The sequence below is a fragment of the Anolis carolinensis genome, chromosome 5, assembly GCF_035594765.1.
Source record: "Anolis carolinensis isolate JA03-04 chromosome 5, rAnoCar3.1.pri, whole genome shotgun sequence".
In the NCBI taxonomy this organism is placed as follows: Eukaryota; Metazoa; Chordata; class Lepidosauria; order Squamata; family Dactyloidae; genus Anolis; species Anolis carolinensis.
The window spans coordinates 79,460,029-79,485,617 of record NC_085845.1 but is presented as its reverse complement, the minus strand read 5'-3'; the positions used below and the strand labels follow the sequence as shown (position 1 = coordinate 79,485,617).

The following is a 25,589-nucleotide window of genomic DNA, read 5'->3' as shown; positions in this document are numbered from 1 at the left end:
CAAACTAGTAAGCTCCAGTAAGTAGTTCTGTGGGTTGGAATCTTGTGCAAAAACTGTTTTCAACTGTGGAGATCCAAGTAAAGAGGACCACATGCATAATACACTTACTTAGGGTAGTTCTATGCAGGCACATAATGTGGCTCAAAACGGCACAAAAATATGTCAGGCTGTGGGGCTGCTGTCCTGAATTCAAGGTGGTTGACAGCATCCCTGTGGTGTGTAGAGAGTATACTTAATAAGTATGGGTAAAAACAAACTCAGTCACCCTTACTGCTCTAAGAGAGATGGGGAATATTTTGTTGAAATAGTAGTTTCTTTTTAACTTCTAAAATAGGATTCTAAACACAACCTTTAAAACAAAGACATTTTTATCTGTTTGATGGTTAATAGACAAATATCCTTTTACTAGTGATCTATCAAAAGATAGAACAAAAGTGTTTAAATTTATGTATAAGCATGCTCACAAAAATGAAAAAGCAATCTTGCAGCTAAATATGAAAAAGAAGTATGGGTTGCTTACCTGTAACCATGTTTCTTCGAGTGGTCACCTGTCAAATCCACACATATGGGTTTTCCTTGCGCCTGCGCAAACAGTTCGGAATTCTCTAGAAGCTCTCAAAGATACATTTTTGGCGGAGGCCCCGCCCCATCTCCCCTCGTTAGTATATATAGCCAGTGGGCGTGGCCGACGCCCCAGTTCCTAGCCGCGAGAGGCAGCTCAAAACTGAGGCATGACGTGCTGCGGGGAGGAAGGGCGGGGATGTGTGGATTTGACAGGTGACCACTCGAAGAAACATGGTTACAGGTAAGCAACCCATACTTCTTCTACGTGGTCCCTGTCAAATGCACACATATGGGTGACTAGCAAGCTACCAACCTGGTTAGGTGGGCGTCATGCCAGGCACGATGACAACACGGCTCTTCCGAAGGCAGCATCACGTCTAGACAAGACGTCCAGCTTGTAATGCGAGACGAACGTCATGGGTGTCGCCATGACGTGCTGCGGGGAGGAAGGGCGGGGATGTGTGGATTTGACAGGTGACCACTCGAAGAAACATGGTTACAGGTAAGCAACCCATACTTCTTCTACGTGGTCCCTGTCAAATGCACACATATGGGTGACTAGCAAGCTACCAACCTGGTTAGGTGGGCGTCATGCCAGGCACGATGACAACACGGCTCTTCCGAAGGCAGCATCACGTCTAGACAAGACGTCCAGCTTGTAATGCGAGACGAACGTCATGGGTGTCGCCCAGGTCGCTGCGCGGCATATATCTTCCAGGGGAACACCCCTCATAAAAGCGTGAGTCGTCGCCACCGCCCTGGTGGAGTGTCCCTTCACCATAGCCGGAGGATCCCGACGAGCAAGCTGGTAAGCTAGTCTGATTGTCGCTACAATCCAGCAGGACAGGCGTTGAGGGGTTACTGGTAGGCCCAGAGCATCCTTCCTGTATTTTACAAAAAGGCGTGGTGATTTCCGATGGTTGCGAGTCCTATCGATGTAGAAAGCGAGGGCCCTCCTCGCATCCAAAGCATGGAGAGAAGACTCCAGTGGTGTAGTTGGATTGGGGAAAAAGGCAGGAAGGATGACGTCTTGTGATAGGTGAAAGGTAGTCACTACCTTGGGGAGAAACGCAATATCAGTTCGGAGGACTACCTTATCCTTATGGAATCGTAGGTAAGGATGGTCGACCCTTAGGGCACACAGTTCACTCGCTCGCCTCGCTGAGGTGATCGCAACCAGAAAGGCCGTCTTCCACGTGAGGTGTTGGAGATCAATGGTGGCCATGGGTTCAAAGGGAGCCTTCGATAATTGAGATAACACCAACTCTAAGCTCCACGCCGGGGCTGGTGGCCGGGTAGGTGGGTGAAGATTATTGTGCCCCTTGAGAAAGAGACGAATCATGGGGTCCACGAAACAAGACGGTTGCCCAGCCTTCCTACGGTACCACGAAAGTGCTGCCAGGTAACACTTAATAGAAGAGAGTGTCAGGCCCTTCTCCGATAGTGAGAGGAGGAAGTCTAGCAGTACCGCGGTAGGGGCCGAAATAGGCTCGGTACCGGCTCGTTTTGCGAAATTGGAAAAGCATTGCCACTTGTAAGCGTAGGACTTTTTCGTGGAGTCCTTGTGGGCTGCAGCGATGATCGCTCTTACAGGTTCTGATATGGTTGGGACGGACGAATTCTCCAGGCTGTCAGGCGGAGGGATTCCGCGTCTGGGTGCCGGACAAGGCCATCCTGTGTGGTAAGTATGTCCAGTGTGTACTGGAGGTGCCGGAACTCGCCCTTCGACATCTGGAGGAGGGGCCCGAACCATGGCTGTCGTGGCCACCAGGGTGTCAGCAGTATACAGTTGGTCCTGTCGTCTAGTATTTTGGACAAAGTTCGAGGTATGAGTGGGATTGGAGGGAAGGCATATAGAAGGCCGGGGTTCCAGGTGTACAGGAACGCGTCCCCCAGGCATCCCCTTTCCAGGTTCTTGGGGGAGCGAGCACAGAACAGGTTGCACTGAGCGTTGTTCGAAGTGGCGAATAGATCCACTGCTGGGTGGCCCCAGCGAGTGAAGATTGGTGAGAGTGTTTGGGGTCTCACCTTCCATTCGTGGCAGGAATTTGGAGTCCGACTCAAGGTGTCTGCTAAATCGTTCTTCTCCCCTGGGAGGTAAACGGCCAGCAAATGGATGTTGCGGCGAAGGCACCAGTGCCAAATCTGTAGAGACAGGTTGATGAGCCTCCGTGAGTGAGTCCCTCCTTGCTTGTTGATGTAAAATTGTGTGGTCGTGTTGTCCGTTAGCACCCGGACCACCTGACCCCGAAGAGATGGCTCGAAGGCCCGGAGCGCCTTGAGAACAGCCAACATCTCCAGGTAGTTGATGTGATGTTTTTTCTCTGTCGCAGACCACGACCCCTGGATTCTGAGGGTGCCGAGATGGGCGCCCCACCCCAGTAATGAGGAGTCCGTTGTGAGAGTCAGCGACGGAGTTGGAGGTCGAAAGGGCATTCCCCTTTGGATGTTGGACCTGGACATCCACCAATGGAGGGAGCTGAGGACCGGATTGGGGATGAACAAGGTCGAGTCTTGACTGTCGCGAAGGGGGTCGAAGACTGACAGAAACCAGCCCTGGAGGGGGCGCATGTGTAGCCTTGCATACGGAGTTACGGCAGTTGTTGAAGCCATGTGGCCGAGTACGGTCTGGATAAGGCGCGCGCTCACGCCGTGAGGTGTGAGAGCCTTGAGAACGATTGACCTTAGCGTCGCGGAGCGATCGTCTGGAAGAAAGGCCCTTCCGTTGACGGAGTCGATAAGGGCGCCAATAAAAAGAATGGACTGGGAAGGCCGCAAACAGGACTTTTCTCGATTGATGGCCAGGCCGAGGTCCTGTAGAAGAGATAACGTGAAGTGAATATTGTCCAGTAACGCTGCCCTAGACTGCGCAACGAGAAGCCAGTCGTCTATATAAGGGTAAATGACTATGCCCCGTTGTCTGAGATATGCTGCTACAACTGCCATGCACTTGGTAAACACCCTGGGTGCGGTCGAGAGGCCAAATGGGAGAACGTTAAAACAATAGCACAAACGGCCAACTTTAAAACTAAGGAAGCGACGGTGAGAACGTCTAATTCCTATGTGGAAGTAGGCGTCCTTTAGGTCCACAGTGGAGAACCAAGCCCCTTTCCGTATCAGTGAGAGAATGATGGGGAGCGTAACCATCCTGAATTTCCGGGGTTTGATGTAGAAATTCAATCCCCGCAGGTCTAGGATGGGCCAAAGGCCCCCGCCCCTTTTTTCAACCAAAAAGTACTTTGAGAAAAAACATTCATGGAGAAGGTCATCCCTCAAGCGCTGGACCGCACCCTTCGCCAGGAGAGATCGTATTTCTTCTAAGAGCGGAGGGGAGGAGGGTGTCGTTCGGACCTGACCTGTCGGTGGTAAGGTCTCAAACTCAATCAGGTAGCCCCTACGAACGATGTCTAACACCCATCTGTCTGAGGTAATTTTAGCCCATGCGTTTATAAATGGAGCTAAGCGATCCCTAAAAAAGGGCTGCTGGGTGGATGGAACCGAGGGTGGTTTCGGAGGTTTGGCACTGTGAACCAGGCAGACGTCATCGGCTAACAACTGGGAAGAACAGGGGTTTCCCAACGGGGAACTTGGTGGTATCTTAACACGGTGACGGCTAAACGCGCCGTCTGGGCGCATAGGTTTGCCTAGCCCTACCCTGTGGACGACGCCTTGATGATGAAGTTGATCTCCTAGCGGGGGCCGGCTGAGTAGGGATGCGAGGCCTCGATCCCAGAGGAGCAGGACTAGTGCGTCCGCGCTGGAACGGTAAGTACGAGGACCAACGTTGTCGAGGGTAGGTAGCTGATTGGGATGGTAAGCCAAACCTGTGCGCCGTTTGACGCATTTGGTGTGTGCGCTCGAGGTTGGAGTCCGTATTGGGGTTGAAGAGGCCGGACTCATCCAACGGTAGGTCTTCAATTGCTGTACGTGCCGTGGAGGATAACCCGGAAGAGCGAAGCCATGCGTGGCGACGGAGCGCGATAGCATTAGCGAAGAGCTTACCCGCTGAATCCGCCATATGCTTGGCGAGCTCCTTTTGTAGGTCTGCAAGCTGGCAAGCTTCTTGCTTGAAAGCCTTCGCTAAACGTAGCTCCTCCACAGGTAGGGGGGGTAATTTTATTCCACAAATAATTCTGATAGGCTCCCATGTAAGCCCCATAGTGGGCCATACGCGCAAAAAGGCCAGCAGATGTGTAAGTTTTGCGGCCCATGGCATCTAGCTTTTTCCCTTCTCTGTCCGCTGGGGTCGCTTGGGATCTTTGAGCTGGGCGTGACTGAGAGACGTCAACTACTATCGAGTTTGGCTTAAGCTGTTTCCCTAACCATTCTGCTGATGCGAGGTCGATACGGTAAAGGCTATCAGCCTTCCTGGAGATTGCTGGTATCGAAGAGGGAGCCAGGTCGGGTGACCTCAAAAGGCGAAGGAGATACGGCAGGAGTGGTAATGGCGTTGCAGTAGGGCCCTGCTGTTGCTCCCGTGGAAAAACTGGATCATCCACAACTGTAGGGTCCTGACGGGTAGGTAGGTTAAGCGCCTTAGCGAGGCGTGAGATCAGTGAGGAGAAACTTCTTAGTTCCTCTGGGGAATCGCAGTCCATCTCGGGCACCCCCATCGTAAGCTGTGGGTCAGCTGGTTCAATCACCGAACTAGCATCAGAATTAATAGCCTCCTCCAGGGCCCCAGATCCCTGTGATGGTTGAGGGGCGGGGGCTGGCTGAATGGGTATTGGTTGGGTCGGTAAGGCTACCGGCATTCCTGGGGTTGAAGTATGGTGGCCCGTGGATTGAGCCGTCGAACCCGAGGCGGATGGCGCGGGGGCGGCCGGAGGGGCGGCTGGGGCCCGATCACCATCAACTGGCAGGCGTGGGACGTCCCTGGCGACATTCCGTCGGCGCCTGTGGCGGCGCGAGAAAAAACGAAAATAGTCCCGCGTATAAATTGGGTCGTGGAAATAATAAGGGGAGGGAGATCTTGAATCGCGTGAAAAGCTCCTCCGGGACGAACCACGGGACCGAGAACCATGCCTGTCTTCCTCCGATTCGGAGCTCCATGAAGCTGAGGATGAGGGGGAGCGGTAACGCCTCCCTCTGGAATCGCGTGGACGGCTTCGCCTTGAAGAAGAACGGCCCCGACGCCGAGAAGTCTCCTCCCGACTCGACGGGCCTGGGATCGCATCCAGGGGAGCAGCTGGAGCCGGCAAAACCGAGCGCTCGGTCCCCGCGTCCTCCCTATCCAAGGTTGGAGTAAGGGGCGTGGCCACCAGGCCTGCCTCTGCGCTCGCCCGATCTCCTCCCAAAGAGGGGGGAGGTGCGCTTAGCGCGGGCTCCAAATGTGGAGGGGAGGGGCTATCTCCCTCGGGCTGCAAGGGTAAGAGTGGAAGACCATGCAGTAAGGCCTGATCAGTGAGGACGGCGTAATCATCCGGCACAGCGGATCCGAGGGACGATGAGGAGGACGTTGCGACGGCAGTCACCTCAGTGTCGCGTTTCGGGCTCTTTTTAACTGCCTTTCCCCCTTGGGGAGCTTTGATTTTTTTAAGTTTTGGCTTCTTCGTCGGCGGAGGTTGGGCCTCAGAAGGTCCGTCCAAGGGCATATTTTCAGGTAAGGAGGGGGCCGGTGCGGCCATGCGTCCTGCTGGTGGGAGCTGGCCCGGGGGCTCTGAGGAGGCCCTTTTCTGGGGTTGGGGCGGTAGCAGGGCCTGTTCATATAAGAGGGCCTTGAGGCGAGTTTCACGGTTCTTCCGGGCCTGTGGGGTGAAGGCCTGGCAAATCGCAGAAGATCGGGCCGCATGGCCCTCCCCCAGACAAAGGAGGCACATTGAGTGTCCATCCGTATCAGGAAGCTTCCCCTTGCACTGAGTGCACTTCTTAAAAAGGGCAGCCATATCAACGACAGGGAAAAAAACTGGCCTGATTGAAGGCTAACTTCGTCCGTCGATCGAAAATGGAGAAACGGCGCGCGATGGGATAGTCAGGAGTCCGGAGTCAAAACCAAAGGGACCTACAGCTAAATGGCGTACAGAATCGAGCTAGAGAACTAGAGAGCTGTCTAGCGCGGCGGAAAAAAGGAACTGGGGCGTCGGCCACGCCCACTGGCTATATATATTAACGAGGGGAGATGGGGCGGGGCCTCTGCCAAAAATGTATCTTTGAGAGCTTCTAGAGAATTCCGAACTGTTTGCGCAGGCGCAAGGAAAACCCATATGTGTGCGTTTGACAGGGACCACGTAGAAGAAACTAATTTATTCAGAGTTGTTCCATGCATGGTAACCCTTTCATTTATGACCACATATGAACATGGGAACACTAACTATGATCAGTTATATACAAAACAAAGTGAGGAGTAATATAAATAGCCAAATAATAATTTAGTTTTAGATGAAATCTGTATTTTACAATTATTTGACAGATTAGTTCATAATATGTTTACTAGACCAAGTAGTTCATGAACCCAATCTGATTTTGAAATACTGTATGACCATAACCATTTTAAACCAGTCTTTCCATCACAAATTGTTTTATAAATCTAGGTTAAAGAAATCCGATTGTAGCTGCTTTTATCTGCTTATTTCTAAAAAGCGTCCAGTTTCTCAATGCAGAACAAGAAATACAACGAAACATTTAAACTGAATAAGAGCACCATACATGCTTTTACTCCAATAGTTTTGTCAGACAATTAAATGTATATGGGGGTCCAAGATGAAGTTGTAGGAACTGTAGCTAGAATACAACATACACACAAAATCAGAACAAAAATTAATTGAACATTTTAATATTAATTTCCTAGTATTATTAGTAAATAATGTGTGAGGTGATGTATAGCTTTCTTTCTTTACTGCACCAGTGTTAACAGAAATAAACAACTGTACTTTTATAAATTCCTCCCAAGAAAAAAGCTCAGTCTAAGTTAGCATGAATTATGTGTTAGATCTGTTTTCCATCCTGGTGGTTTTCAACTTAATTTCAATATGCAATTTTAAATGTTGCTATTAAAAGCAGTTTCTATAATATAATGTGTATAAAATGAGGATGAATGAGGATTGAATGACCATTGGGGAATTCTTTTCCCACTGCAGTATTATGATAATATCGAGTTTAACAGGTAGATGAGCAGCTTTCAACTCACCAAACCCTGAGCCACAGCTCTCTGTTGCGCAGTGGGTAAAGTCTTGTGACTTGAAGGTTGGGTTGCTGACCTGAAGGCTGCCAGGTGCAAATCCAACCCAGGGAGAGCATGGATGAGCTCCCTCTATCAGCAGCAGCTCCATGCGGGGACATGACAGCCAATTCTCTCACACCAGAAGTGACTTGCAGGTTCTCAAGTCGCTCTGGCATGAAAAAAAGCTCTCTGATGTTGCAGTGTATTAGCTAAACAGCCCTGTATGATGAAGACTGAGGCTAGAAGAGTAAGAAGCTGCTCTGAATTAATAGATAGATTACAGAAATTTTCCCAACTCACTTTCAATTTATTGGACAGGTGAGCATGGGACCTTGAAAGATACAACTACACAATGCATGTGACAAATCCTTTAAAAAATGTTTAATTTAAGCTTTTTAGACTCCCTTCAGTAGATGTCTGTTCTTCTAATCCTGGAGTAGGAATCTAGAAACTGCTAGATTGGAGCTCCCATAATTCCTCATTTATAGCTACACTGGCTAGACTGTCGGGAGTTAATTCAACAACATTTGGAAGAGCTGCACAATTTTCTCCTCTATTCTAATTTTAAAACATCTCTAGACCTCCAAGAGTTCCCTTTTTCTAGATAAAAGTAAACAACTTCCCAGTGAAAATTCTAAGAACGGCAATTTTCCTTTTTAAAAATGTTGCAGTTCTGCATCTCTCGCAGGGCCGGCCCTACCATTGAGGCCACGTGACGCCGCCGCCTCGGGCGCAGGTCCCGGGGGGCGCCGTCAGGCTGGGCGGGAGGCGGGGCACCGCTCTGACGGTGCCCCGCCGCCCGACCAGTGCGCCCTGGCCTTGTGGCTCCCTCTTTCGCCGCCCGGGGAGGGAAGGAAGGATCCCCTCCTCCCCTCCCCGGGCGGCGAAGCCTGTCTCTTTCGCCGCCCGGGGAGGGAAGGAAAGATCCCCTCCTCCCCTCCCCGGGCGGCGAAGCCTTTCTCTTTCGCTGCCCGGGGAGGGAAGGAAGGATCCCCTCCTCCCCTCCCCGGGCGGCGAAGCCTGTCTCTTTCGCTGCCCGGGGAGGGAAGGAAGGATCCCCTCCTCCCCTCCCCGGGCGGCGAAGCCTGTCTCTTTCGCTGCCCGGGGAGGGAAGGAAGGATCCCCTCCTCCCCTCCCCGGGCGGCGAAGCCTGTCTCTTTCGCTGCCCGGGGAGGGAAGGAAAGATCCCCTCCTCCCCTCCCCGGGCGGCGAAGCCTGTCTCTTTCGCTGCCCGGGGAGGGAAGGAAAGATCCCCTCCTCCCCTCCCCGGGCGGCGAAGCCTGTCTCTTTCGCTGCCCGGGGAGGGAAGGAAAGATCCCCTCCTCCCCTCCCCGGGCGGCGAAGCCTGTCTCTTTCGCTGCCCGGAGAGGGAAGGAAAGATCCCCTCCTCCCCTCCCCGGGCGGCGAAGCCTGTCTCTTTCGCTGCCCGGGGAGGGAAGGAAAGATCCCCTCCTCCCCTCCCCGGGCGGCGAAGCCTGTCTCTTTCGCTGCCCGGGGAGGGAAGGAAAGATCCCCTCCTCCCCTCCCCGGGCGGCGAAGCCTGTCTCTTTCGCTGCCCGGGGAGGGAAGGAAAGATCCCCTCCTCCCCTCCCCGGGCGGCGAAGCCTGTCTCTTTCGCTGCCCGGGGAGGGAAGGAAAGATCCCCTCCTCCCCTCCCCGGGCGGCGAAGCCTGTCTCTTTCGCTGCCCGGGGAGGGAAGGAAAGATCCCCTCCTCCCCTCCCCGGGCGGCGAAGCCTGTCTCTTTCGCTGCCCGGGGAGGGAAGGAAGGATCCCCTCCTCCCCTCCCCGGGCGGCGAAGCCTGTCTCTTTCGCTGCCCGGAGAGGGAAGGAAGGATCCCCTCCTCCCCTCCCCGGGCGGCGAAGCCTGTCTCTTTCGCTGCCCGGAGAGGGAAGGAAGGATCCCCTCCTCCCCTCCCCGGGCGGCGAAGCCTGTCTCTTTCGCTGCCCGGGGAGGGAAGGAAAGATCCCCTCCTCCCCTCCCCGGGCGGCGAAGCCTGTCTCTTTCGCTGCCCGGGGAGGGAAGGAAAGATCCCCTCCTCCCCTCCCCGGGCGGCGAAGCCTGTCTCTTTCGCTGCCCGGGGAGGGAAGGAAAGATCCCCTCCTCCCCTCCCCGGGCGGCGAAGCCTGTCTCTTTCGCTGCCCGGGGAGGGAAGGAAGGATCCCCTCCTCCCCTCCCCGGGCGGCGAAGCCTGTCTCTTTCGCTGCCCGGGGAGGGAAGGAAGGATCCCCTCCTCCCCTCCCCGGGCGGCGAAGCCTGTCTCTTTCGCTGCCCGGGGAGGGAAGGAAGGATCCCCTCCTCCCCTCCCCGGGCGGCGAAGCCTGTCTCTTTCGCTGCCCGGAGAGGGAAGGAAGGATCCCCTCCTCCCCTCCCCGGGCGGCGAAGCCTGTCTCTTTCGCTGCCCGGGGAGGGAAGGAAAGATCCCCTCCTCCCCTCCCCGGGCGGCGAAGCCTGTCTCTTTCGCTGCCCGGGGAGGGAAGGAAAGATCCCCTCCTCCCCTCCCCGGGCGGCGAAGCCTGTCTCTTTCGCTGCCCGGGGAGGGAAGGAAAGATCCCCTCCTCCCCTCCCCGGGCGGCGAAGCCTGTCTCTTTCGCTGCCCGGGGAGGGAAGGAAAGATCCCCTCCTCCCCTCCCCGGGCGGCGAAGCCTTTCTCTTTCGCTGCCCGGGGAGGGAAGGAAGGATCCCCTCCTCCCCTCCCCGGGCGGCGAAGCCTTTCTCTTTCGCTGCCCGGGGAGGGAAGGAAGGATCCCCTCCTCCCCTCCCCGGGCGGCGAAGCCTGTCTCTTTCGCTGCCCGGGGAGGGAAGGAAGGATCCCCTCCTCCCCTCCCCGGGCGGCGAAGCCTGTCTCTTTCGCTGCCCGGGGAGGGAAGGAAAGATCCCCTCCTCCCCTCCCCGAGCGGCGAAGCCTGTCTCTTTCGCTGCCCGGGGAGGGAAGGAAAGATCCCCTCCTCCCCTCCCCGGGCGGCGAAGCCTGTCTCTTTCGCTGCCCGGGGAGGGAAGGAAAGATCCCCTCCTCCCCTCCCCGGGCGGCGAAGCCTTTCTCTTTCGCTGCCCGGGGAGGGAAGGAAAGATCCCCTCCTCCCCTCCCCGGGCGGCGAAGCCTTTCTCTTTCGCTGCCCGGGGAGGGAAGGAAAGATCCCCTCCTCCCCTCCCCGGGCGGCGAAGCCTGTCTCTTTCGCTGCCCGGGGAGGGAAGGAAGGATCCCCTCCTCCCCTCCCCGGGCGGCGAAGCCTGTCTCTTTCGCTGCCCGGGGAGGGAAGGAAAGATCCCCTCCTCCCCTCCCCGGGCGGCGAAGCCTGTCTCTTTCGCTGCCCGGGGAGGGAAGGAAAGATCCCCTCCTCCCCTCCCCGGGCGGCGAAGCCTGTCTCTTTCGCTGCCCGGGGAGGGAAGGAAAGATCCCCTCCTCCCCTCCCCGGGCGGCGAAGCCTGTCTCTTTCGCTGCCCGGGGAGGGAAGGAAGGATCCCCTCCTCCCCTCCCCGGGCGGCGAAGCCTCTCTCTTTCGCCGCCCGGGGAGGGAAGGAAGGATCCCCTCCTCCCCTCCCCGGGCGGCGAAGCTGGGCCAGGGCGAATAACATGGGAGGCGGGGCCAACCCTGGCCCCGCCTCCCACCCAGCGTGCCCTGGCCCCGCCTCCCACGCAGCGTGGGAGGCGCGGCCAGGGCACGCTGGGTGGGAGGCGGGGCCAGGGCTCAGGAGGCGGGGCCGGTGGGGGGCGCTTTTCAGCGCCCCCGCTTAATATTTAAATTTATCTCCGACCGGCCCTGATCTCTCGTGCACTGTTTTAACAACAACAATGTCTGCTTTTGTTATGGCTTTTATCTGGAAAAACATGGGGCAGTCTGTGTAGTCTCTGCAACAATGACATCCGGAACCTGCTGAAATTGCTCACCTCTATAATATTTCCTCCTCCCTGGCTTCTTTTAGTTTCAAAGGGATTAAAAGGGATATTATTATCATTATTTCCCATCTTTCCCCTGACATAGCATTCTACGAAAGGATTGAACAGCCCGATCTCTCACAGTTAACAGTGCACCTATTGTCAACGGGCCCTGATGATCAATAAGCACACTTATTCTCTTCAGTCATTTGGATTTTTCTCTCTCCACCAGATCTAGCAAAGAAGAAAAAGCTGCAGATATTGAATGGAATCTTCAGCAATTCAAAAAACATCTACCACTGTGTCAGGGGTGCGAGATCAATGGTCTGTTTGTTTTATGGGAGTAATGAGTTTTGTTGTTTGCCTACAAGTTGTTTCAGACTTATGGCAACCCTAAGGGCCTTCCACAGAGCCCTATATCCCAGAATATCAAGGCAGAAAATCCCATAATATCTGCTTTGAACTGAAATATATGGCAGTGTGGACTCAAGATAACTCAGTTCAAGGCAGATATTATCAGAATTTTCTCAGGCTGAGTCTGTGACTTTCCCAGGATCACCCAATGGGCTTCCAAGGCTGAGCCCGCGTCCTAGACCAATGCTCAAACCACTATATCACATCGGCTCTTTCTCAATAGCCTGGCCCAGACATCTCCAAATTGAGTGTCATGACACATCAGTGTGTCGGATGCAACGTGTAGGTATTGGGCAAACCAAACAAGAAACCTCTGAGTCTACACGAAATAAAAAACACCAACTTCAATGCGTTTTCCCCTGGCAAAGATACACTAAAAACATAAATGAAAGGTTTTTATGGCAAATGTTGTGTCCCCATCCATTTATTTATGTGTTTGTATGTCTTACAAGGGATTGGTTTAACCTCAAGTTTGCTAGTGAAACTGAATGAGTGTGTTGCAAAAATGATGCATGTCTATGAAGTGTGTCACCAACATAAAATGTTTAGAAAATTCTGACCTACTCTCATATTAAATGGGCAAAGTATCACAGAATCATAGAGTTGGCAGGGACCACAAGGGCCATCCAGTCTAACCTTCTGCCATGCAGGAACATATAATCAAAACACCTTCGACAGATGGCCATCCAGGCTCTGCTTGCAGGGACAAACAATCAAAGCACCACTGGAAGATGGCCATCCAGTTTGTCTGCTCATTGGTCAGCTGGCAGCTGTTTTCCTAGGTACAGGCAGTCCCTGAGTTACAAACATCCAACTTACAAACAACCCATCATTAAGAACAGGGGTGAGTCAGCAGAAAGTGAGAGAAATCTACCCCTAGTAAGGGAAAATCACTCCAAAGGTTATCATGGAGTCTCCACTGAAGCTTTCTCTACTCTGCTGCTGAGTACGCATGTCCAATGTGGAACACATACCACGTGGATGTGGCCTCATCACACCAGAGCATGGATCCACTTTAAATCCGGTTTCTGCCTCCTGCAGAATTCTAGGGTTTGTAGTTTGGTGAGGTCCAGGACCTGTCTGGCTGACCTGTTTAAAAGTCCTTCTTAAAGTGGATTTAAAGTGGATTTAAATTGGATCCAAACTCTAGTGTGATGAGGTCCAATGAGACATGCCACATTATCACAGGATGTGTATGCCCACACCACTGGAGAAATTATACTGTTTAGCTGGTATTGCACCACCTGACATCCGCCAGGAAGTAGCAGCCAATAATGAGAGGACCAAGGCAGTGACATCTCCGGACCATCCCGTTCGGATATCAGCCAGCACGCCAACACCTTAGATCAAGAAACAGTTTTCTAAGATCTACAGAGAAACTTGCAGGAACTCCTCAGCAAGTGAGAGTCCAAAAGTGGCAGGCTAAAACCCGAAACCTCAAGCCATGGATGATACTGAATGAGAGACTCCTCTGGGCACAAAGAGGACTGGGAAGGCGCTGAACAGACTGCGCTCAGGCACCATGAGATGCAGAGCCAACCTTAAGAAATGGGGCCACAAAGTGGCATCCATGACATGCGAGTGTGGAGAAGAGCAAACCACAGACCATCTATTACGATGCAGCCTGAGCCCTGCCACATGCACAATGGATGACATTCTTATAACAACACCAGAGGCACTTCAAGTGGCCAACTATTGGTCAAAGGACATTTAGTATAATGCCAAGTTTTTAACGTGTTTTAAAAGACATTACAACTGTACCCTCGGTTCGCTTCTGATATGATAAATAAATAAAATAAACCAATCCTTGTTTCCTTTTTTCTTCAGTTTTTAAATAATAAATTATACAAATCACACACAACTAACATTAACACAAAACATACAATAAATCAGTTAAACAATTAAACATATTATTTATACATGTAATCTCTACGTGCATCCACCACCTATGGGACATATATTGATCCTTAATATTAATAATTCTTATATTGACCTCTTCTCCAAAATGCTAGTGTATGTTGATTTGGTTTTTCTTTGACAAATATATATTCTAAGAATTTGTCACATATCACCTCAAAATAATTTCTTTTAGTTAATCTTTTACATTTTATTTCGTAAGTCAGTTTATTGTTTATTGCAATGTTACATATATCGTTGTACCAATGATCAATTTTGTAATCATAATTTTCTTTCCATTTTTTTGGCTATAACTAATCTTAAAGCAGTAACAAAAGTTACTATGAATTCTTTTTTTTGTCATTTCAATCTTATGTCTGCAAAATTTAATAGAAGTACTATATTTGGATTTTTTTGTAGATTATAGAATCATTGAATAATAAGAGTTGAAAGAGACCACATGGGCCATCTAGTCCAACCCCCTGCCATGCAGGAAAAGCACAATCAAAGTATCCCTGACCATACAGCATCTGTTTAAAAGTTTCCAAGAAAGGAGCTTCCACCACTCTGAGTTGTTCCACTTTTGAACAGCTCCTAATGTTCAAGTGGAATCTCCTTTTCTGTAATTTGAACCCATTGCTACTAGTTCCTAGTTTCATGGGCAGCAGAAAACAAGCCTGCGCCCTCTTCCTTATGACATCATTTCATATATGTATACATGGCTATCACGTCTCCTCTCAATCTTCTCTTCTGTGGGCTAAACATGCCTAGCTCTTTAAACCGCTCCTCATAGTGCATGGTCTCCAGATATTTGATCATTTTAGCCACCCTTCTCTGGACACCTTCCAGCTTGTAAATATCTCTTTTGAACTGTGGTGCCCAGAATTGGACACAGTATTCCATGTGAGGTCTAACCAAAGCAAATTAATTGATAGTATGTCATTAATTTCAACAAATATTTTATCCCATTTTTTAAATCTTTTCACGCTCCCACCATAAATGTATAGAAGCCCCAGTTTCCTTACTGCAGCTCCAACCATTTTATAGTTTGTTTCTATTATAATCATGTAACACTACTAGCGTTATGACCAACCCTTGTTTCCACAGCAAGTGATTTTTTTTTTCAAAATTCAACGATCACAAGGACAGAAAGTGAGGTGAAATCTTCTGAACAGGGGCACTGACAGCAATTATTATTATTATTATTATTATTATTATTATTATTATTATTAAAGTCAGCCTCACAATGCTCAAGTCTGCAGTCCTAAATGAGGAACAGCTAGCTAGCTTTAGGCTAGGCTGAGGGAATCCCTCCCCCTCCCCCGCTCCTAAATGTCAGTGGGAATGCATCTATTTGTTCTCTCTCTCTCTCTCTCTCTCCCTCCCTCCCTCCCCCCCCTCCCTCCCTCCCCCCCCCCCCCTCTCCTTCTGCTCTCATCCTGATTGGCGGTGTAGAATGGATACTTTTCAGGTTGCATGCCTTTGTTTAAGACTTCTGCTTGTCCATCTTTGCACTCAGACCTCTCTCTGCTCTGTGTGTTTGAAGAGATGTAGAGGGTTTTCCTCTTGTTTTGGAAGGTAGAATTATGGAGTTTGAGAGAAGCTTAGACCAAATTCTTTCCTATCAAGAAATGTAGTTCTTAATTTTTAAATAAACCATTTCGGTAACTTTAAAGATTGAACTCTGCATCTTTGCCTGCTAAGCTCAAAATTCTTTTGCAGCCACACAATCAATCAATCAATCAAACGTTATTTATTTTCCATTCTATCTCCCCATGGGCTTGCAATATGAAATAATAAACAATAAATTAAGCAAAACAAATAAACAATGTAAACATTCAATCATAAAATAAATCATAATGAAAGAGATCAGAACAGCTTGTACCCTCATGTCCTTTAGGAAAAACTTGAAAACGTTCCTATGTGGAATAGCTTTTAATTAGTAGTGACAGAAACCTATCAGTTGCACTTTATAATATTTCATTTCCTTGTGTATTTTTAGACTGTTTTTACTTAATCAATTGATAATGTTACGTCCGACAAGGACCGATTTGGGATTATTTTAATGGTTTATTTTATATTGTATGTTTAAAGTGTTGTTGCAAACAGCCTTGTGTCCTTGGAGAAAGGCGATATAGAAATTTCCCAAATAAATAAATAAAGTCAATAAAGCACAATACACAAGAACAATAAAACAGGGTTAAAAACATAACACTTCCCCTTTCCACTTGTGGTGAGCTGACTGCTCAATTAAGTATCCTGTTTATATTTTTGGAAGAATTTTGTAACAATGTATACCACACTTTGTGTCAAAGCAGCCTGACATAAAAGCATCAGCATAGCCATTTAACATATACACATAAAACAACACAAGCAAAGGACTTTGAAACAGTCAAAAATCAACTTACTAATGCCCTGAAAGATCTCTCCAGCTATTACAAAGATAACCACCTGAAGCCTAACCTTGCCAAGAAACAAATGTGTGCTTTCCACCTATGTAACCATGAAGCCAACAGGAAAATGAAAGTTACCTGGGAAGGCCAAGAGCTCGGACACTGTTCCTAATTTCACCCTAAATATCTCGGCGACACCTTGGATTGAAGACTAATATTTAGGAAACTCTGTATGAACACCAAGCACAAAGTAGCTATCCTCAATAACACCCTGGAGAAACTTACTGGTATTGCATGGGGTTCAAACCTAAAATTAATAAGAACATCAGCCCTGGCCTTGTCTTACTCAACTGCTGAGTATGCCTGTCTTGTCTGGCACAAGTCTGCCCACGCGAGGCAGGTGACTATAACACTGAATGCAACATGTAGAATAATCACAGGATGTCTCAAACTTACACCTGTTGATAGACTCTATAACAAGGGTCCCCAAACTTGTTAAACAGGGGGCCATGTCACTATCCTTTGGACCGTTGGAGGGCCGGACTATAGTTGGCCACTGAGCAATAACAACAACAACAACAACAACAACAACAACAACAACAACAAAAAAGAGGGTTGGCAGAGACCCTTTGGGCCATTGAGTCCAATCCCCTTCTGCCTCTGTGCATCAAAGGCATAAGCAAAGCATCCCTGACAGATGGCCACCCCACCTCAATGTTGTTAATAATAATAATAATAATAATAATAATAATAATAATAATAATAATAATAATAGGTTTTGGAACACAATACTCCTGACCTCACAATCGTGTTAAAAAACAAAGTATGGATTGTCAATGTTGCAATCCCAGGTGACAGAAGGATTGAGGAGAAACAACTGGAAAAGCTTACACAATATGAGGATTTAAAGATCGAATTACAAAGACTCTGGCACAAGCCAGTCAAGGTGGTCCCAGTGGTAATCGGCACACTGGGTGCAGTGCCTAAAGACCTTGGCCTGCACTTAACACAATCGGCGCTAACAAAATTACCATCTGCCAGCTGCAGAAGGCCACCTTACTGGGATCTGCACACATTATTCGCCGATACATCACACAGTCCTAGACACTTGGGAAGTGTCCGACATATGATCCAATACAACAGCCAGCAGAGTGTCTCCTGTGGACTCATCTTGTTGTGTTTATAATAATAATAATAATAATAATAATAATAATAATAATAATAATAATAATAATGGTTTTAAGAGAAGAAGAGACCCCTTGGGTCATTTAGCCCAACCCCCTTCGGATAAATGGCTTCGATGGGCCGCATCTGGCCCCCGGGCCTTAGTTTGGGGACCCCTGATCTAGACGATCTCATAAGACCATAGGTAAGCAAAAAAGACCTCCAAAGACCAAGTAGACTCAGGTCAATCCTAAGTCTAAGGTTCAGGGCAGGGACCAGGTAAATGACCTTGGAGGGCCGCATCCGGCCCCCGGGCCTTAGTTTGGGGACCCCTGCTCTATAAACTCGCTAGCATTGCCTCCCCCCCATGTGTGACGGGAAGTTGCTGCCAACTGTGATAGAAATAAGGTTGAACATTGATGAAGCCATCCACTGCATGGCTATTAGCCTCCTTCCAGTAGACTCAAATCAAGGAAAAGTTTCATAAGAACCACCACTCCTCTTAATGTTCCTCCAGTAGCAGCAAGAGTATCCCTCTGGGCAGCTAAACCAGGAAATCACAGGGGCAAACTAAGAATGGGCAACTTGGAAATCCCTGAACAGACTCAGTAGTGGTGTTTGAAAATCAAAAGTTAACCTGGCTAAATGGCACTACCTAGAAGAATCCTCCACCTTGTGTGATTATGGAGCAGAACAAACAATTCAGCATCTGTTTGCTTGCCCATAATGCCCTGCCTCATACACAGAGGAAGAACTGTTTAAAGCTACAATGAGGTCACTGGTGCCTGTTATTGGTCTAAAATTATTTAGCCACTTGTGTTCTCTCTATTTTATCAGTTTTATACTTATTTATAATAATAAGACTTTATTTGTAACCCACCCTATCTCTCGGAGGGAACTCAAGGCGGTTTCCATCAAAAGTGGCAAACATTCAATGCCATAATAGATAATCAATACAATAAACAAAACAACATCAAATAGACTTATAATAACTAAAAATAAACAAAAAGTAAAAACTTAAATAAACATATCACACTACAATGCTTTTGACACAAAATAAATAAACTGTTGTTGTAAACCGCCTGGATGAAACTTGGCACAAAGAATCCTGGTGACCAACATAACATACTGAAGGGGTTGGGGGGGGGGGAATGACCCACCCACGTGGGAGTTGTAATTCACCCTGCATCCAGAAATATTACCAAACTTTCCAAAACAAACAATGCCTTTTTCAAATCACCTGGGCACCACCAGGTCCCCAAGCTAGCATATAAGAAAGTGAATGTTTGTACGTATGTATGTATGTTTGTGGGCAGCGAGCGGTGTGGTGATGTTTCTTACAGTTTTCTGATTGGCTCCCACTTCCACAGGCTATTGTGACCCCCACGAATGAAGGATCTTTCTAGAGCAAACTTGGCACACACATCTTCCATGACCAACAGAGCATACTGGAGGTATTTTTTGGGGGGGGGTACTGACCCACTCAGGTGGAAGTTATTGTTCACCCAGCATCCAGAGAGCATTCTAGATGGTGATTGACCTTGGCATCCAGGAGTTATAGTTCACCCCTATTCAGAGAACACTGGACCCAGCAGATGACGGATCTGGACCAGACTTGGGACACAAATTCAAAATAGCCAACTTTGATTACTGGCGGGGTTTGGGGAATATTGACCCATGATTCTGGGAACTGTAGTTCACCCACATCCTTGTGCATTTTCTAATGGGAGCATTCATAAAAAATGAAAGCAAAGACTGATTTTTTTCCTAATAAATAGCATTACGAATTACCTAAGTGACATAACCTAACATCCAAAAACAAACAATGTCTTTTTCAAATAACCTGGGTATCACCAGGGAACCCAAGCTAGTAAATAAATAAAGTCAATAAAACACATTACGCAACAGCAATAAAACCGGGTTAAAAGCACAACACTTCACCTTTGTGCTTGCTGTGAACTGACTGCTCAATTAAGTATCCCGTTTATATTTTTGGATGCTCTGCTATTTTTGGGAGAATTTCCTAACAATTTATACCCTGCTTTATCTCAAAGAGGCTTGACATAAAAACATTAGGATAGCCATTTCATGTTGGAAATGATCACCTTCTTTAAGCCTTCTCTAGGAATGTTTATCTATGATCCTGTTGCTTACTGTTTGTATGTATGTTCTGATATTCAGATTCCTTTACTCTATGGTTCCTGAGGTTATAAAAAGGGTTGCAGACAACATGATGACTTCACAATAGCAGACTATTGCAGACAGACAGACTACTTCAGATTACAGTACAGACTATTTCAGACCTCAGATTACACGCTTGCTGTTTTGTTGTAAGAGATGCCCTGGCCAGATGGCACAGAGAATTATCTCAAACGTATCTGAAACTGGACTGATAGGTTTTGTACCTGTGTATGCTGAACACATGAAGGTTGTGAGTAAACCAAATATGTTTTTATCCAAGTCCACTTCATTTTTGTCTCTTGAGTGCATGATTTAAAACAAGCTGTTTTATGGGTGAGTATATATATTTTGGGCACTGAAAAACACTTCTGAACATTGCTATTTTTATGCACTGGCAAAATCTCTGCTTTGCTAACCGATCAGAGATAAGAGGTTATTCAGTTGGTCAACTGAAAACCACTGCATTGCATAATTATATCTGGTTGTATACCACAAGAGAAGATTCTGCTCTAAAGGGTTTTTGGCTCTTCTCTGAAAGGTCACGCTTTTCTAAAAGTAATGATCTCCAAAAGGTGTTTTTCCAAAAGGTTATGAATGCCATTTTCCAAAATTTCACATATACAAATATACAAACATTATCAAATGGGCAAATACAGCACCCCTGTTGTGCAAAACAAGCACAACAGGGGTGCTAACTTTTCCCTGTGCTCAAGCCCGTACCTAAGGGGGCGGCTTAGGGGTTCAAACCATCCCCCCAAATTTTCAGGTTCAATAAATAACTGGTTTACTCATGAATTTCAACTGCGTAACCAAATCCCCATGCCAAGTCTATGAGAAGCAAAAATCAGAATCCCTCCAGAACTGCAAGCATTATCTCAACCAAATTAGAATTATTCACACAATCATAAAACCTACCTTCCTACCAATTTACATTACAATAGCTGCAATAGCTGACACAGTGGAAGCAACCAATTTGGTCTACCCACAGCTGGCAGGCAAAGTCTAAGGCGCAGGGCAGTGTTGGGGGGAGGGGGGATTTGAACTGAATTGCAGGTAAAAACTGAGGAAACTATGGAAACTGAGGTGTCTCCCACTGGTTTATCTAATCCAAGCCCTGTCAAAGAAACAATGGAACAGGAGCAAAGACAAGACACTTGTCTTGTTAGACCTTGGACTTTAAAAGAACAATACTGTTCTTATAATGAAAGCTCAATTAGTGCAAAAACCAAAGACTCCATTACCAGGATATGTACAGTATTTCCTGTGGATAAGAAGAGGCACCTAAGATTTCAACCCAAATGGTTCAGCGGATTTCCCTGGTTAGCCTACTGATGTCTGTAAGTGCAGTGTGATGTTTGGAGGAAAGGTTGGGGGTAAAGGTGTTCATCCAAAGTTTGGTGTACAGTGTTCCCTCACTACTTCGCGATTCGCTTTTCGCGGACTTGCTGTTTCGTTGTTTTTTATTAAATACTAAAATAATAGTAAAAATCATAAAATAATATTATAAATCCCTCTTTCTACTTTCCTAAGAAGTCAAAGGAAGAAAGGAAGGAGAAACCGAAGGGAGAGAAAAGGAGGCTGAAGCAGCTTTGTTTTCGCCTCACAAGGCAGTGGCAGCGATGGGAGCGCAAGAGGGGACAGAGACCGTACTTGTAGACAACACAAATATAGCGACTCTACTTCACAGATTTTCACTTTTCATGGGTGGTCCTGGAACGTAACCCCCGCGATAAGTGAGGAACACTGTATTGGTTGCTAAACCATTTGTGCAATGGAAATAGGCAATAGAAGTCTTCAATGGACACACACACACAAAAAAAACCCAAGAGTACCATCATAATAACTTTTGCTTGGCTGAAAACATCTTGCTAATTCACAGTGGAAAACATCTTGATGTAACCCATCATCATGATAAAGGAAATAAAAAGAAAGCAGAAAAAAAACTATTATTTCACTATTACATGTGAGGAACCTTTGCATAATGATGGTAATTTCAGGCCATTGTTGAGATCAGATCAGGAGACACTGACCTGAAAAGTCATCTCTGGGAAAAAAGTTTAAACCCCTCTCGAATTATTTTTCTGGCTATGGACATGATATAGTGCAATATAATAATAAATAATAATATGGTCATTGTATATTATATATTACATATAACATTGTTAGTAATACTGGAGTATAATGTTTTATTATTTTTGATGCAGATGTGGATTTGTTTTTGGGATTTGGAGAGTTGGTTATTTTTGTCTTTGTTCAGCTTCTCATGGCATTTAATGTTTACCGATATCTGTTGTCAACCACCCTGAGTCCCCTTAGGGAGATAGGACAGGATATAAAGTTATTATTATTATTATTATTATTATTATTATTATTATTATTATTATTATTATTATTGCAAATGGTTATGAATGCCATTTTCCAAAATTTCACATATGCAAATACACAAGCATTATAAAATGTATAAATATAGCACCCCTGTTGTGTAAAACTAGCACAACAGGGGTGCTAACCTTTCCCTATGCTATCCAAAGCTTATATCTATCTATACATGTATACATATAATAAAAGTGAAAATATGTATGTGTGTATGTGGCTGGGGTGTCCACTTACACAGACAGGCTCCCGCTTCCAGAAACAGCTACAACCCACAGTGCTAAGGAATGATCAAAAGCACTCTCTCTAATGACATTTCAGGTTATAGTGAGCACCATGAACATGTAGCCCAAACCCTGCCAATGCTGGGCTGCTATGATCACAAGCTAAACTGTTATTCAGAGGCACGTAGGTAATGGGATTTATAGTTCATCTGTAATCAAAGAACACTCTGGGCCCCACCGATGATGGACCTGGACCAAACTTGGCACACAGAATCTCCATGACCAACTAAACGTACTGGAGGGATTTGAGGGGACTGACCCACCATGGTGGGAGCTATAGTTAATCCTGCAGCCAGAGAGCACACTGAACGCCACCAATTGTGCATCTCTAGAGCAAATTTGCCCAATGTGATAAACTTTAAGTATTGATGGAGTTTCAGGGGGTTAACCTGGCATGATGTTAGTTGAAGTTCACTCACAACTTTATGCATTTTGTAAAATTAAAATATTGACTTCTTCTAATAACTTGGGAAATGCTGGGTACTCAGGCTAGTCTAGTAGAGTCTCGCTTATCCAACCTTCGCTCATACAACGTTCTGTATCATCCAACACAGTTTTCCTCCCACCTGGATCCACAGCTGTTTCTCTAGGCAGCAGTTCTATCTTTATTTGTAGTCAATTTTTAGTAGTTAATGTTTTTGTAGTCAATGTTTTTCAATACATTGCACTGTTTTGGTGCTAAATTCGATAAAAATTACTACATAATGTTGCCGTGTATTGAGCTGCTTTTTCTGTTGATTTGTTGTAAAACATGAAGTTTAGGTGCTTAATTTGTAAAATCATAACGTAATTTGACATTTAACAAGCTTTTCCTTATGTAGAGGATTGATGATGATAAATGGAAGTTCTTATGTGTGCCCACAATTCAGAATCACCCACAGAACAATAACATGCCACCCAGGTTTGCAGAAGAAAAATACAGGAACTTTACTGATTCCAAGAGATAAAAAAAAAGTAGTATTTTCAATGATCCCTCTGATCCCTTACAGAAGTCTACAGTCATAAACAATCCTTTCTCAGTCCACAAATCTGCTTCAGGGAAGAATACAGTCGTCGTTCGTCTCCCTCTTTTCTCAGCAGCAAACAGGCCTCAAGATAGCAAAGCTTCTCTGAGTACACTGCTCTCTCCACCAGCAGTACTCAGTCAGCACTGAAAACTTGTCCAAACAGGTTCTGCAGCAGCAGAACAGAAACAGTATCAAATCAACCCCAAATCTTTGCAGGCTCAGCCAAATGGTTTCATGCACTTCATTTTCCAGTTAACACACACAGCACAGTGCCTTTAAAAACCATGACACCTCAATCCCTCCTTATTATCCAACATTTTGGCTTATCCAACGTTCTGCCCCCTCCCCGTTTATGTTGGATAAGTGAGACTCTACTGTATATACAGTAGATTCTTCCTTATCCAACCTTCGCTTATCCAACCTTCTGGATTATCCAATGTGGTCCGCAGTTGTTTCTCTAGATAGCAAGGATTGAACTTTGTATAGATTTAACTTCCGACAATGTTGTTACTGTAAGTACATTTTATGCAATTCTATCTTTATTTGTAGTCAATTTCTTAGTAGCCAATGTTTTTGTAGTCAATGTTTTCAATACACTGCGATGTTTTGGTGCTATATTCGTAAATACAGCAATTACTACATAACTTTACTGTGTATTGAACTGCTTTTTCCATCGAATTGTTGTAAAACATGATCTTTTGATGTTGAAGTTGTAAAATCATAACGTAATTTGACGTTTAATAGGCGTTTCCTTAATCCCTTCTTATTATCCAACATTTTCACTTATCCAACGTTCTGCCAGCCCGTTTATGTTGGATAAGCGAGACTCTACTGTATAAAGAGAGTGAGACAGAGATGGAGTGACACTTATAAAATGTGCCTGTCCCGACGTACATACAAACTCAACTTAAGATCAAACCTTGTTTGCAACTTGGAGACCGCCTGCATATAGGCATCACCCACATATCTCAATGAAGGTAAGCAATCCAGGCAAGCGGGCCTGAGGGGAGAAAAGCTGGCTGACGAAGGGTGAGGAAAGGGGAGCGAAGGGGGCGTGAGGCGAGCGGTTCTAATCAGTCATCCCTTTCCTCGCCAGCAAAAAGAGAATGACAACAGCGAGGCCGCGCCTCTCCTCTCCTCTCCCTCCCACAGCAACCCCCTCAGCAAGACTCACCCTCGGCCCTGGAGCGCAGCTCGGCCACCGTTTTCTGCACCGCCGGCATGTCGCCTCAGCGAGGAGCGCCTTCGGCGGGGAAGCGAAACTCTCCGACAGAGGTTTCACACCGAAAAAAAAAACCAGTAAGAGAAATTATCCAAATTGCGGGGCCTCAGCCGCAGCCACTCTCCTCGCCGCCGCCTCTTGGGCCAACTGACAGCCGGCGCACGAGCGCAAGCGGGACTCTCACGCGCTCCTCCTCCCCTCACCCCTCCCCTCGCCTGTCACCGTCCGATCTTCCCTCCGCAGCCAACCTGGACTGTACCAACTGTCTTCCGCCTCTTGGCATATATCCTTCCAAGCTCTGTCTCTGAATTTTTAAATGTAGATAGATAGATAAATATAACAAAAATTACAGCACTGGAGTTAAAACTGATGTTTTTTTCCCACAGAGCGACCCCCTAAATGCCATAATCTCCCCCTCTGGAAGTAATGGAACATGCCACGTCTGGGGCAGGCGATAGGAGGCGGGAAACGGCATTGTCATGCAGCCTCGAGACGGGAGGAAGGCTCGGGAGCTCATTCGGAGGGAGTCTGCCTCCAGAGCCACTTCGGCTCGCTTCAGGGCCCTTCCTCACAGCCATGGGGAAGAAGATCCCAGAAGAGCAAGGCAGACAATCCCACAATATCTGCTTTGAACTGGAATATCTGAACCCCCTTCCACACAGCTCAATAAAATCCCACATGATCTGCATTGAACTGGGATATATGGCACTGTGGACTCAGATAACCTAGTTTAAAGCAGATATTGTAGGATTTTCTGCCTTGATATTCTGGGTTATATGGTTGTGTGAAAGAGCCCCGGGTTATCTAAGGCTCCTTCCACACAGCTGTATAAAATCCCACATTATCTGCTTTGAAGTGGGTTATATGGCACTCTGGACTCAAATAACCCAGTTCAAACCAGATACTGTGGGATTTTCTGCCTTGATATTCTGGGTTATATGGCTGTGTGGAAGGGCCTTCAGGGAACGCCGCAGTCCCTCTTGGCTCACCTTCGGGGCTTTTGAAGGCTCTGCGTCCATGGCCCTTTCAACATAGCTGAATAAAATCCCACACTAT

The 25,589-nt window shown here is 47.5% G+C and overlaps 1 protein-coding gene across 3 annotated transcripts in view; it reads right to left on the bottom strand.

Annotated features, from left to right (window-relative positions):
• The window catches only part of atp8a1 (ATPase phospholipid transporting 8A1), a 116,681-nt gene extending 91,957 nt beyond the window's left edge, over positions 1–24,724 (bottom strand). For 2 of the 3 annotated variants that reach the window (XM_008111650.3, XM_062981640.1), the window contains exon 1: positions 24,486–24,724. In XM_008111650.3, coding sequence (XP_008109857.1) covers positions 24,486–24,534 — 49 coding nt within the window. In that variant the 5' untranslated portion in view covers positions 24,535–24,724. The remainder of the gene's footprint in view (positions 1–24,485) is intronic. The other variant, XM_062981639.1, reaches the window with a different exon arrangement.
• Positions 24,725–25,589: the final 865 nt, after the last annotated feature.